General features: G+C 46.0%; 1 protein-coding gene across 1 annotated transcript; it reads left to right on the top strand.

Moving 5' to 3' along the window:
- The first annotated feature begins 6437 nt into the window (after nt 1-6437).
- Nucleotides 6438-7376, top strand: LOC120236489 (olfactory receptor 15). Its single transcript, XM_039239315.1, has one exon. The coding sequence runs from the start codon at nt 6438-6440 to the stop codon at nt 7374-7376; it is 939 nt and encodes a 312-aa protein (XP_039095246.1).
- The last annotated feature ends 7705 nt before the right edge of the window (nt 7377-15081 follow it).

Raw genomic sequence — 15081 nt, 5'->3', positions numbered from 1 at the left:
ATGTAATAGCTCTGAGCCTTAGTTTCTCTCTTGTAGAGCAGGAATATCTGCCTGGTGTTGTCGTCATGATAATGTTTGTAAAACTGCTGAGCACAGCATCTGGTACAAGCTAGCAAGCAGCGCTAATGATTATGACACTTGCTGGAGACAGGGCCACAGGGTGGGGAGTCCCACTCGATAAGGGCCCTGCCCATTTTGCTCACACCTGGACCCCACCAGCAATTGGCCACTGTGTACCCTCAGTGATCACTCCTTTGAATGACATGGTTTCTAGGTCAACACTTTCCAGGGTAATTTATATCCCATGATATCTAATGACCTAATCAGGTTGCCAGTCACCTTTTATGTATTTATTTAGTATCATTTGTAAACGGTTGCTCTTCACACAGCATGGTGTCAGTGTCTAAGGTCCATGCCCCTGATTACTAGTTTATGTTAGGGCCAGAGATAGCGGGAGTCCCTTTCTCCCCCTTCCCTCTCCCGAAAAACACTCAAAGACAACATCTCCCAGAAGGTGAGTCAAAAATACTCCCTTCTCCTGCATAAGATGGCCAATCTGTGCCAGTGAGTAAACAGGCACTGGAGCCACCACTGTTTAACACTAAGCATGTCATGTAATCACTTCCTGTTCAGTTTACTCATCTACCAAGTGGGGTTAAGACTACTGGCTTTAACTGGCAAATAAAGCCAGTTAAGGGGTGCCTGGGGGGTGCCTGGGTGGCTCAGTCAGTTAAGTGTCCGACTTTGGCCAGGTCATGATCTCACGGTTCGTGAGTTTGAGCCCTGCATGGCTCTGTGCTGGCAGCTCAGAGCCTGGATCCTGCTTCAGATTCTGTCTCCCTCTCTCTCGCCCTTCCGCCACTCACATTCTGTCTTTTTCTCTCTCAAAAAATAAATAAACATTTAAAAAATTAAAAATAAAGAACAATTTTTTAAACATTAAAAATTTAAAAAGGGGGGGGGCCGCCTGGTTGGCTTCATTGGTTAAGCATCTGACTTCAGCTCAGGTCATGATCTCACAGTTCGTGGGTTCGAGCCACTGCCATCAGCACAGAGTCTGCTTTGGATCCTCTGTTCTCCTCTCTCTCTGGTCCTACTCTACTCGCACTCTCTCTCTCTCTCTCAAAAGTGGGTAAACATTAAAAAAGATAGGAAAATAAAAGAGAGCATTTTAAGAACTGAGATCATATGAAAGTACCTTGAAAAGGATAAAATGACATCCTTAGTAATTGTTTAAGGAATGCAGTGATTCTTACTACCCTTCAATTAATGTGTGTTTGGGGTGGGCCTGAGGTGAAAGATGGAATGGGTTCTTCGGGGACAGCCTCCTGCCCACCCTGTTTGCTGGCCACGCTTCTCGTGCTTTGTGCTAATTGCCTGTGGGAGATGGATGTGCCCCCTTGGGCTCTGCAGAAGGATCCAGAGCCATCCAGGCTTCCAGGTGGCAGAGCCAGTGCTTCTCAGATGGCCAAGGCCAGCCGCAGGGTTAAAAGCCTGTGCTTGCAACTCGGGGGGGAAGGAGCAGCCACATAACGCAGCATCCTCCCTGATCCTCACTCTCTCTCCCATTTGATCAACCGAGGACAGTGTGATGGATTTGGCAGAGACCTGAAGCCAAAGGTACATTTCCATGAACAATCTGCAGACTTTTATTACTAGAGACTTCAGGGTATATGGGAGGGAGGCAAAAAGGGAAAAAACGGTGGGGAAGGGAAAGGGAAAAGAGAGAGTATGGAACAAATGGCTTTTTAAAGGCACAGATTTTGGAATCTTCCTAGAGGAGAAAGGTTGGAGGTGACATGGTATTTGAGCCCCAGGCCTTTTTGTGACCGTCTCCATCAACTCAGAAGAGATAGGAGGGGAAGTATTTGAGCTGTGAAGGGAAGTTTTGAAACTATAAGTGAGGAACTCTTTAAGAAAGTCATTTCATTTCTCTTTTTTTAATGTTTATTTATTTTTGAAAGAAAGAGAGACAGAGCCTGAGAAAGGGAGGGAGGTCAGAAAGAGGGAGACTCAGAACCTGAAGCAGGCTCCAGGCTCTGAGCAGTCAGCATAGAGCCCAAGGCCGGGCTTGAACTCACAAACCATGAGATCATGACTTGAGCCAAAGTCAGACACTTAACTGACTGAGCCCCAGGCGCCCCTAACAAAGTAATTTCTAAAATGATCCAGGAAGATAGCTGGGAAATTCCTAATCATGAGAATTAAAGAAACCGAAAACACTTCAGCATGCATGCTTGTGTCCTGAGAACAGAATCCTCAAAAGAAGAAAGTCATGGAAGACTTCAGTACAGTCCGGTGCCCCTCAGGCAGGCAAATCTCGAAGCACATCTTTTTCTTTTGCCAAAGAAGTTGCCCATGTGTTATTGTGCTGAAATTTAAAAATGTCCAGTCATAATTTCTCTTTTAATTTAAACCTATTTTCCTTTTCACAGATAAGGAGAGCACCTGCTGTGCAATCACACATCTTTAAACTGCCCTCGTTATCGTGAAGACACTAACCAGAAGAGAAAAGCAAACCAAACCTCCGTTTAACCACTTCTTAAACGAGTTAACATCTTAGCCATTCTCCACTGGAACCATTTCCTCCAGCCCCCTCCTCTGTAAAAATCTGCACACGTTCCATGTCTTTTAAACCATCAGACCAACCAGGTAAGAACTTCCACTAAGGAGCTGCCTAGGCAGCACAAGGCAGAGAGCTTTCCCCCTGGCCCTCATGTCAAATGTTCTGGTTTTCCTTTGGCGACACCCATCACAACGGACCACTGGCAGCTTGCTGAGAGATGTAACCTGGAGAGCTATTCCTGAACCCCATGCTTATCCGGCCATTTCCATTCTCTTGAGGTGTTCAGTTTGTATAGCTACATGATATGTTGCCATGCATTTCGCCCTTTTTCTATTTTGTGAGATCCTATGCTCCTTAGAACTACCACCCAAGCCAGGGTTATGGTCCCTGCAGCCAGGAAGTTTGTTCTAACGATAGCATCAGAAATCAATTTTAAGGGAACTTGGTTGTCTTCCCTGATGTGAATGTTGAAAGTTAAAGTCCCCTTCAGATGTCATTTCCCCCCTCAATTCCTATTTATAACCATGTTCCTCGTATTTCAGTATTTTTAAACTGTGATGCCCCTGAGGCATTGAAATTTCTGTAAGTTTAATTTTGAACTATGTCACTTTTCTCATTTGTTGGTCCTATTTTGCCTCTTTTAAGATTTCAACTTCCTCATCTCTAATTCTCAGATTCTAAGATTTGGGGATAAAATCCCCATTAATCTGATCAAATACCTTAAACTTTCTGACTGGAGAGATTTTGATTGTATTTCACCTCAGACTTCGTCCTTCTAGACACATTTTTTTGTGTGTGTGTGGTTCTTGCCTGACATTCTGCCTTAGTGTTATTCTCCCCTGAGAACCCCTCTTCCCATTCTGAGCAAGTCGTCAAGAAAGATTATCTTAGAACTTCCACGCAAGATGTGCAGGCACAACTGAACTCTAAGGAATATCACTGCCAGTCACCTCCCAAATAAATGAAATACTGAAAACACATCTAAAAATCTCTCTACCAGGACTGGGAATTCAGAATTGGGTTTGTTTGTTGATGAGGTTTCACTTTCCCTTTTTTGCTCAGCCTCACTTTAAAGCAAGGCTTGAATTCTGAAAACATGCAGTCACAAACGGGGATTGCCAGCAGCTCAGGAAGAAATTTCCAGGACAGGAGGCAGCCAACCCCCAATTCCAGACCTAATCCACACGTAGTCAATGAAGAGGTGTGGGATTTAGAGCAGGCAGAAAAGTAGGTAAAGGTGGGCAATTACAATATCCAGGATTCTTTTTGAAACATAAATCTTGGGTTCTCTTCTCAATATCCTGAGCATTCAAACCAAATTCACAAGCAGGATAAGATAGTAACCATGTATGCATCATATGAGCCATTTTTGAAAATCATTCTGGGGGTGCCTGGGTGGCTCAGTCGGTTAGGTGTCCGACTTTGGCTCAGGTCATGATCTCAAGGTTTGTGGATTCGAGCCCCACATCGGGCTCTGTGCTGACAGCTCAGAACCTGGAGCCTGCTTCCAATTCTGTATCTCCCTCTCTTTCTGTCCCTCCCCCACTACACTCTGTTTCTCTCTCTCTCAAGAATAAATAAAACATTAAAAAACATTTTAAAAAAGAAAGAAAATCATTCTGTACCCAAGGAACCTCCATCTGAGTGCCCCCTGCCTAAATTGCCCCATAAATGGTATACCCTTTGAGTTGAATATTGTCCTCTCTAGGCTTCTCTTAAAATGCAAGTAGTACTGGATCAATTTAACATTCCCAAATATGAGAGAAATAGGAACCAAGGGAAGAGACCTTTCTAGGGAGGACAGTACCCTGAAGGGTAGCTGAGTTGCTGAATTTGAACTGGAAGTTATAGCCTCATTGGCTTGGGGAGTTTGTCAAGCTCAGGCCAAAAGTCTAGCTGGTCTGACATTTGCTCCTGCACTTTCTGGTGGCTGAGGTTGATAGCTTCCCACTCTAAGTACAGCTTTTCCCTTTTCTGTTGTGGCTGATATGTTTTTGGGATAAAAAGTGCTCCGTATGCATAGAGCACAGTCTGAAAGAAATTCTGGCATCTCTGAGCTTCCACAAAGCACCAGACACCCAAAGAAGGGACAGTTTATGGAAGGAGATGAGCATTGTCTGTTTCTTTCCCCTAGAGAGATATAAGAGGGAGGCACTTTTACTATCCAGAGGCAGTGAGATGGATTTCAAGAAGAACTTATGGGGGCACCTGGGTGGCTCAGTTGGTTTAGCGTCTGACTTCGGTTCAGGTCATGATCTCACAGTTCGTAGGTTCAAGCCCCGCATCGGGCTCTGTGCTGACAGCTAGCTCAGAGCCTGAAGCCTGCTTCAGATTCTGTGTCTCCCTCTCTCTCTGACCCTCCCCTGCTCACGCTTCCTCTCTCTCAGAAACAAATAAAAACATTAAAAAAGTTAAAAAAAAAACTTATGAAAAGAAAGATGAGCTGACTATCAGATGGTAACTCAGTTCCTCAGCTACCTTAAATTCTTCTTTTTTAAATGTTTATTTATTTTTGAGAGAGTGAGTGTGAGCGGGGGAGGGGAGAGGAGAGGATCTGAAGCAGACTGCATTGACAGCCATGAGCCTGATGAGGGGCTTAAACTCACCAACCATGAGATCATGACCTGAGCCAAAGTTGGATGTTCCACTGACTGAGCCACCCAGGTGCCCCAGGTTTGTTTTACTTATTAAAGAAGGTGGAAGGGCTTTTAGTTAATGATCTTCAAAAAGAAGCCTAGGTCATGCCCAATGAAAGGAAATGCTAATTGGCCCATTATTAACAAGAGCTAATTTTTGTTTGTGAGATGTTAAGAATTACTCTACAGTTTAGACATGAGCATGGTGGTCATATACCTCAAAGGATCAAGGATATCCTCTGAAATCTTCTGATTTCCTTTACTAATAATGGGTACTCATGAACTGATTTTACCCCATTTTGGATAACTGCTGTTTATTTCTTTTTTAAAAAAAGTTTTAATGTTTTTTGTTTATTTCTGAGAGAGACAGCGTGAGCAGGTGAGGGTCAAAGAGAGAGGGAGACACAGAATCCAAAACAGTCTCCAGGCTCTGAGCTAGGTGTCACCAGAGCCCGATGTGGGGCTCAAACCCACAAACCGTGAGATCGTGTCCTGAGCCAAAGTCAGATGCTTAACCGACTAAGCCATCCAGGCGCCCTACCTGCTGTTTATTTCTTTAGTCTGTTCCACCTAAACTTACTTAGGTTTATGTGAGGTTTTGTTTATCCTACTTTTAACTTCTCTTAACTTACATATTTATATCTTCTGTGTTTGGTGAATAGGTCTGTATTCACTCTTCCACTTTTTTCATGCTTTTGTAGACTCATCATGTTCTTCCTCACACTTCATCTTTTTGGATCAGGAGTTTTCACCATGGAAGGGGGGTAGATGTAGGAGAGGGAGAAATGTTCATCAGAAACTTCTGGAGAGCTTTTCCAAATACAGTGGGTCTCCTTCCCCTTCCCCTGAGCATATCAAAACCTTGGCTAGGGAAGTGTGTATTTTAAGAATTTCTCCATGTAAGTCTAAGGTCAGTTCCCTCTATCCTTGTAACCGTTGTGCTGAACTGAAGATCCCTAATCCTTTGGTTCTTCCAAAGGCACTTCTTTCATTACAGCAATAGCTCATGTTTGCCATTTGGGTGGAATAACATTTCCATTCACTGAAGATAGTGGTTGGGGAGTGCATGAACGTCTGCAGTCATAAAAATTAAATTGGCACTTAAATATGATGCCCAGCAAACTATCAGACCCTCAATGATGCAGAGTAGCCTTATCCAATAGCTTCTTTCTCACTTGCTTTTCTCTCAGTGGTTTTCCCTGGACAGATTCCTTAAGTGACTGAAGGCAAGCAGAATGGCAGAGGCCAACAACAGCTTTTCAGATGGCTTCGTCCTGATGGGTATATCTGACCATCCCCAGCTGGAGATAGTCTTTTTCATAGTCATTCTCTTCTCTTACTTGCTGACCCTGGTTGGGAACGCAACCATTATCCTGCTTTCCTGTCTGGATGCCCGGCTCCACACCCCCATGTACTTCTTCCTCAGCAACCTCTCTTCCCTGGACCTTGCTTTTACTACTAGCTCAGTCCCCCAAATGCTGATCAACTTATGGGGACCAGAGAAGACTATAAGCTATGCTGGTTGTGTGATCCAGCTCTATGTTTTTCTCTGGCTAGGGGCCACTGAGTGCATCCTTCTCGTCGTGATGGCATTTGACCGCTATGTGGCAGTTTGCCGGCCCCTGCACTACACCACCATCATGAGCTCTCGGCTCTGCTGGCTGCTGGCTGCCATTGCATGGTTGGGCGGCTTGAGCAACTCTGTAATCCAGTCAACGTTCACTCTGCAGCTCCCATTATGCGGCCACCGGAGGGTGGACAACTTTCTGTGTGAGGTGCCTGCCATGATCAAACTGGCCTGTGGAGACACAAGTCTCAATGAGGCTGTGCTCAATGGTGTCTGCACCTTCTTCACGGCTGTCCCGCTAAGCATCATCCTGATCTCCTACTGCTACATAGCTCAGGCAGTGCTGAAGATCCGCTCAGCTGAGGGACAGAGAAAGGCCTTTAATACGTGCCTTTCCCATCTGGTGGTGGTGCTCCTCTTCTATGGGTCCGCTATCTATGGGTATCTCCTTCCAGCTAAGACCAGCAACCAAGACCAAGGCAAATTCATTTCCCTCTTCTACTCTGTGGTCACGCCAGTGGTGAACCCTCTCATCTACACTCTTAGAAATAAGGAGGTAAAGGGGGCGCTAAGGAGGCTGCTGGGAAAGGGAAGAGAACTTGGCTGAGAGAAAGGAAAATTCCATCATCATTTATCTCCTCTTCTTCTGTACATAACTTTTTTTTCATTCTCACTCTGGCCAGATGAACATGAGGAATACTAACTCTAGTAAAACTAAGATATGTTCCCAATAGCCATAAGCTGTTAAGACATGGTTAGTGTTATTTCTAATATTCTACACTTAGTTACTAAAAATCCTGTGGACTACAGGTAACAGAGTAGATGTGTCTCATCAATAGCTCAGAGGTTGTTGATTTAGTACAGACCTAGCTCACTGTCTCTATTGTCCACGTGTTATTTATTACATTTAATAAATATTACATATTTTTGTATTTCTAGAGGCTTCTGTGCTTTTCCTTATTTAAAAATTTTTTAATGTTCATCTATTTTTGAGAGAGAGAGAGAGATAGATGCGAACAGGGGAGGGGCAGAGAGAGGGAGACAGAGAATCTGAAGCAGGCTCCAGGCTCTGAGCTGTCAGCACAGAGCCAGATGTGGGGCTCGAACTCACAAACCTTGAGATCATGACCTGAGCTTAAGTCAAACACTTAACTAACTGACCCTGAGTCACCCAGGCACCCCATTGTGCTTTACTTTAATGTTTCTTAAAAATTATTATTTCTAAGAGAGAGAGAGAGAGGATGAGCAGGGGAGGGTCAGAGAGAGGAGACACAGAATCTGAAGCAGGCTCCAAGCTCTGAGCTAGCTGTCAGCACAGAGCCCAACGCAGGGCTTGACCCATGAACTCTGAGATCACGACCTAGGCGAAGTCTTACTGAGCTACCCAGGCGCCCCTGAACTGTCATATTCTTAAGGCAAATCATTTAAATTACTAAATAACTTGGGAGAAAATAAGAGGAAAACCAGGATTCTTTAAACACTTTGGAGTAATTCAGGTCTCCTGATAAAAAAACCAGAATATTTTATTTTATTTTTTTTTTTTTTAAATTTTTTTTAAATGTTTTATTTATTTCTAGGAGAGAGAGAGACAGCGTGAGCAGGGGAGGGTCAGAGAGAGAGGGAGATATAGACTCTGAAATAGGCTCCAGGCTCTGAGCTGGCAGTCAGCACAGAGCCCGATGCGGGGCTCGAATCCACGAACCGCGAGATCATGACCTTAGTTAAAGTCGGATGCTTAACCGACTAAGCCACCCAGGCGCCCCTTTTTTTTTTTTTTTTTTAAATTTTTTTTTTAATGTTTTATTTATTTCTAGGAGAGAGAGAGACAGCGTGAGCAGGGGAGGGTCAGAGAGAGAGGGAGATAAAAAAACCAGAATATTTTAAATCTAGCTTTGTGTTAGGGGCTAGTAAGACACAGAAGATTGGAGGAGAAAAAACTAACTGCCATGCTGGGTTTCTTCCCACAATCACTCGGCACTCTTTGTCTCTCTTAACAATGTAGCTGTCTAGTTACTCTGCCCTTGGGATAGGGAGGCAGCAGATAACTTAGAAAATTCATGATAATAAGAGCTAAGAGGCATTTTGGTGTACTCTGCAAACAATGAGATATGGTAGCTCATGGACATGATGTCTCCAGCACTCCCTTTCCTCGTATGTAAAATGAATAGAAGAGCCAGCAGGAACACTGTAGGGATCAAATAGATAATGTGTGTGGGAAAGTGTTTCATGAAAACTGCTCAGTGTTATGTTTAATCAAAGTGGAACTGTTTCCTAGAGAGGTTTATCAGTCTATTTCACACTCCACCTCTTTTCATTTATATCCTGATCCAGGAAACTCCTTCACTGAGCTACCAGTGTCTTCATAAATGATGGATGGATGGAGAAGCCAGAATAAAGGCAGAGAGACCATAGAGAAGTCTCCACCATTACTTCCTTCAAACTCCATATCCCAATCTATCAGCTCCCTCTTCAAAATATATCCAGAATATCCCAGTTGAGGGTAACACATACACACAAAATAATTAGGAAAGCGGGGCACTTGGGTGGCTCAGTAGGTTAAGCCTCCCATTCAGTTCAGGTCATGATCTCACTGCTCTGAGTTCTAGCCCTGCATCTGGCTCTCTGGTCTCGGCACAGAGCCTGCTTCAGATATTGTCTCCCCCTCTCTCTGTCCTCCACCTCACTCACATTCTCTCTCTCTTAAAAATAAATAAAAATTTTTAGGGGCGCCTGGGTGGCTCAGTCAGTTAAGCGTCCGACTTCGGCTCAGGTCATGATCTCATGGTTGGTGGGTTTGAGCCCCGCATCGGGCTCTGTGCTGACAGCTCAGAGCCTGGAGCCTGCTTCTGTTACCTCCCTCTCTCTCTGACCCTCCCCTGCTCACGCTGTCTCTCTCTCTCTCAGAAATAAACAAAACATTAAAAAACAACTAAAAATAAATAAACATTAAATATATATATATATATTAATATTTCTGAGAGAGAAAGACAGCGTGAACAGGGGAGGGTCAGACAGAAAGGGAGGTATAGAATCTGAAACAGGCTCCAGGCTCTGATCTGTCAGCATAGAGCCCGATGCGGGGCTCGAACCCACCAACCGTGAGATCATGACCTGAGCTGAAGTTGGACGCTTAACCGGCTGAGCCACCCAGGCGCCCCAGACGTTTTTTAAATTCAGAAAGTATTTCGGGACACCTGGGTGGCTCAGCCGGTTAAGCATCCAACTTCAGCTCAGGTCATGAACTGCAAAGTTTGTGGGTTTGAGCCCTTTATCGGGCTCTGTGCTGACAGATCAGAGCCTGGAGTCTGCTTCAGATTCTGTGCCTCCCCTTCTCCCTCTCTTCCTTGCTCACGCTCCCTGTTTCTTGATAATAAATAAATGTTAAAAATTAAAAAAAAGAAAGTATTTCAATGTCCACCGAAATGGAAATGATTGAAGACTGAACATATTATGGTATATGACTAAACACAGCAGCCCCAAAATGAAAGATGATGTCGATATACTGAAATAGAAAACCGTCAAGGTAAAGTAAATGGGCAAAATTGCATATGAAGGAACAGGAAGATATACACACAGTAACAGTTATTTCCTCTGTAGATCTGTAGAGAGAGAGTGTGTTGCTAGGGAAAAAAGGAGTGGAGAGATTTTCTTTTAACATGACAAGGATTTGCGGTACTGATGGAATATTAAAAAATGAAACAGGGAAGAAAACACTGGCTTGGAAGCGAGTTCTAGTCTTACCTCTGTCATTAGGCAGTCACTTGAAAACTGTCTTGGTTTCCCCTTCTAGAGAACGAAAATAGTAATACTACTGACTTCATGGTGTTGCAGGAGGGTGGGAGACACGCTGGTCCTTGTCTCTCATGGAGTCAAAGAATGACTCTCACGGACAAGAGTGAGGAGAGCGATAGTTTGTTGAGGGTCAGTATAATGCTCTTGAGGGTGAGTGGGGTCCTGACTGGGTAGTCGCTGAGGATTTTTGTCCCTGGCTTTTTAGTGAGACCTTATCAGAAAGTTTGTGGGACTGCACGCATGGCATCTCCAGGCAGGTCCAGAGCATATTTATCTCATCCTCTTTTTCCCCAAATTCCGCTGCCGTCACCGCTTCTTCAGGCTCCCACTTGAGGTTCCATCCTGCCTCCCTGAAGGTCTTTTATGTCTCCCTGCCTATTAACCCTTTCCCGACTCAGTAGGATGGTTCTTAGGATTACTTGGTATGAATATGTTTATAACTGTGCCTAAGCATACGGGTAGTGTGACGGTTTTGGATTGCCGTAGCTATAATATCTGTAAAACCCGTTGATCAACACTAGGGTTGGAAATGAAACCCATCCAAGTCAACAAGCAGAAAGCACCTGGCCCAGAACAGCAGGAACCAATGGAAGAGTGTTAAGAAACGCCCAAACCTTGGGGCGCCTGGGTGGCTTAGTCGGTTAAGCGTCCGACTTTCGCTTAGGTCATGATCTCGCGGTTCGTGGGTTCGAGCCCCGCGTCGGGCTCTGTGCTGACTGCCAGCTCGGAGCCTGGAGCCTGTTTCAGTCTATGACTCCCTCTCTCTCTGACCCTCCCCTGCTCACGCTGTCTCTCTCTGTCTCTCCTAGAAATAAATAAAACATTAAAAAATAAAAATTAATAATAAAAAAAAAGTTACAAAAAAAAAAAAAGAAACGCCCAAACCTGGCCACCCCCCTCCCTTCTCTCCAACAGCGTGATTGGCCCCAGGACATGACGTCAGAGGCTCCTGTCCATTCACTGGTGAGGACCGCTGTCGATTAGCGGAAGGCGGAAACCAGAAAAACGGAAATGTCCTTTAGGCCGCGCTTGCGTGTTCCGTGTTCCATCCGGCTCTTTTTGGGCTGAGCCACTGCGCATGCGTCTGGTCTTCAGAAAGTCCCGGCCTCCCTCGCGGAAGCTTCTGTCCCAGCGCGCGGGGAAAAGGCGGCGTGGATGGTGAGTGGCTCGTGTGAAGATGACTTTTCCTGTTCCCATGGCTCCCAGTGCCGCTGCTCTTGCCTCTCCTCTATAGCTGTCATCTCCCGACCTGGGTGTTGGGATGCAAAGACGCCGACTAGCCGTGTTCCAGGACCCCGCCCCTCTGGGGAGGCGTGGGGGCGAGGTAATCAGTGTGCCAGTCCGTCTCCCCACCAGGCACCCGTCCCATGCATTTCCCAGAGGAGCGGCCTTTGAAAGGCCATCAGCCTGTTGTCCTTGTGACTTTCGCTGATAAAACACTCCTTCCCTGAGTCCCTACTGCCTCAGAACACCACTCAGACACGTCTCCCAAACTCGTGGAGAAGAAAAATCCACCAAAAACATTCTGGTATTAGGTGGAATTAGATACGGTGCTTCGAGAGAGAGAAAGTCGGAGATCCAGCTGAGGAGTTGAAAGTGAAAGCATTAGGAGGCTTCAGGAAAGTGGTGGTGGTGGTGGTGGTACCAGTATTTACCTGTGGAGTTCCTTCCTTTTGATGATGCTCTCCTCGAGAACATTTCTCTCTACGCTTCTAGGCTCAGCTACTCTTCCTCCGCTAGTTGGGAGGGATGGAGACCTACAACCCCTTGTGTTCAGTTGCTCAGTTGTTATGGAAAGACTGCACTGGAAGTTGAGAAAAGTGTTCTAGGCAGAAGTTTAGCAAACCAGGACACTACGGCTTAGAAAGCCCAGAGCCAGTTTGTTTTAGGGCCTGAGAGTGATTCATCTGTGCTGGCTAGAAAATGTATGTAGGATAGTGGACAGTGAGGCTGGAGGGGTAGATGGGCCTTGAATCCTGAGGACAACCTTGCAAACTTGGAGATCTTGGCTTATGTCCGTGGCAACGGGAAGTCTCCAGGGCTTTGGAACAGAGTAGTTATACAATTGGATTCAATTTGTAGAAGGTAAAGAAGTTCAGATCTGCTTTGTAGCAAGACCAGATGGACAGATGAAGACTCTTACTCCAGCCTGGTTTAATGATTGTCCGTACAAAGGTTCCTAACCAGAGACAGTTTTGCCCCCAAAAAGGCATTTGGTAACAATGGAGGCAATTTTGTTTCTTCAACTCAGGGGGTGCTTCTGACCACTAGTTGGTAAAGGCCAGGGATACAGCTACACATCCTACAGTGAACACGACGCTCACTCTCTCTCATGCCCTCACCCTCAATAAAGACATGTGTGGCCCAAGATGTCTGTAGTGCTGAAGTACAGACATCCTGCTTAGAGCATTAGTGGTGGAAGTAGAGGAGAGACAGATGTCAGAGACAGACCAGTTTTCATCCCCTTTTACATTCTACATAAATGCTTAAGTACTCGACCGCTAAGTAGTTCATCAGTTCTGAAGACCCCAGTTTTACAATTTCTCACCGATTCATTCATTTGCAAAAAACTAATGCACACCAACAGTAATGGAGGTGGCCAAACCAATTCCCTGCTCTTCAAGAATCTTACATTCTTGCAAGAGAATAACAATTTAAATGTATAAATACATGTCAGGTGGTGAGATGTCATGAAGAAATTCCTGTAACATGTAGATTTTCTTAGCACCACAGACCATTTACTCTGCACTTTCTATGTGCCAAGTGTGGAGTTAGATGCTTTACAAACAGCATTTCTTTTTTTAATTTGTTAAGGTTTATTTACTTTTGAGAGAGACAGAGTGTGTGTGTGTGTGCACATGCACGTGTGCACCTGGGGGAGGGGAAGGGGCAGAGAGAGAGAGAGGGAGACGCAGAATCTGATGCAGGCTCTGAGCTGGCAGCACAGAGCTCAACGTGAGGAGCTGTCTCCCGATCCTCAAGATAATGACCTGAATGAATGGAAGCTTAACTTTCTGGGCTGCCCAGGCACCATTTGCTGCTGCTGCCTAAGTGCTTGTTTACTTCCTGATTGGCATTGGTGCTAGTTTTCCCAAGAGCTTCAGCTGTCATTCCCCTTTGCAGGCAGGGTGGTGGGTGAACAGCCAGGTGGGACCTTCACAGTTATTGAGCTTTCAGTAGGTCTCCGTTCCCAAGGATGAAGGAAGGGAGATAGTTGTCCCCTGTAAACTGAACCGGTTCTGCTCTGCAGGTTATATTCACCTGCACAGGCTCTGTGACTGAGCACCTTCTGCTCTCAGATGCAGGGATTGCATGCCCGGGAATCTGTGAGAACTTGGGCTCTGTCCTCAGTGTCTGAGTCACACTCCTCCCCAAAGCAGATGAATGTGACTGGATTTCTGGTCAGGAAAGGGCCAGAGTGAGGCCAGCCGGGGGCTGAGGGCAGCATGGCCATGTGTCAGCTGCGGGGCTCTGCGTGGGGGCTGCCACAGGCCTCCCTGCCCTGCCCTGAGCAGAGGGGCCTTTGAAGGGCTCTGCCACCATCAGATGTGGCTCTGGTTCCTGACCTGTTCTACCCAGCCACCCACACCGCCCCCTCATTTTCATTTTTAATTCAGCTCTGGCTCTCCAGGAACCTATACTACACCTTTCTTCCCTGGGCCCATTGATGATCTCCTTCGGGAAGGGAAGGTGGCAGTTTTGTCCAGGGTGGGGTTTTGTCCAGGTGATGGTGTGTGGGCTCCGAGGAGAGCCGGCAACGCTGCACTTCTGCGGGGAGTTGCAAAGCGTCTCCCATAAAGAGAGCCCATGAAGCCCGTGCTCAGGGGCTTTCCCAAGAGAAGAACCAGACAGACTCCTGCTCAGAACGCACGGGCCATGGGGCCTTCAAAGGGAGCCCAACTCTTCTAAGAAAATGGTAAGATACAGAGTCTCGGGCCAGAAGGGGAGAGGCAGGACGGATCAGGGACGAGAGTTTATCAGTGCCTCTGATGTCACAGACATGACCTTGTAGTTGTGTCATGACCAGAATGGGGAGCAGGAAACTAGCAACGTACTTGGTGTGCAGATGTCGGGTTGAGACAGCTCGGCTGCATATGTAGGCTTCACAGTTCTGTCTGGTCTTCCCCTCATAAAGGCTTATTCCATGATCGCTCTCAGCAGGGTCAGCCTGCAGAGACTCTCCCTCTCCCTCTGCTCTTCCCCCACTTGCGTGTTCTCTCTTGAAAAAAAAAAAAAATCTCATAGGGACATTTCAGGTGGCTTGTCAGTTGAGGAGGAATGAAAATACATATGAAATGATTCCAGAGTCCAGCTTTGAGGCAACAGTTAGAAGCCAGAACGACAGGGTAAGGGAGACTGGGTGCATGGATGAGGCCCCACTGTGCCTGGCCCACCCCAGAAACCACAGAGTGTTCAGCAACCCTACGTGGGATATCTCAGCTTACTGCTGCTGTGTCCTGTGACTGGGTCAAGGCTTGACTCGTGAAAACAATCACAACTGGGGATTCCAGTGGACAGTG

Source organism: Hyaena hyaena, unplaced genomic scaffold, assembly GCF_003009895.1.
Source record: "Hyaena hyaena isolate Hyena2069 unplaced genomic scaffold, ASM300989v1 scaffold_155, whole genome shotgun sequence".
NCBI lineage: Eukaryota > Metazoa > Chordata > Mammalia > Carnivora > Hyaenidae > Hyaena > Hyaena hyaena.
The sequence above is the reverse complement of the archived record's forward strand: the minus strand, read 5'-3'. Positions and strand labels throughout refer to the sequence as shown.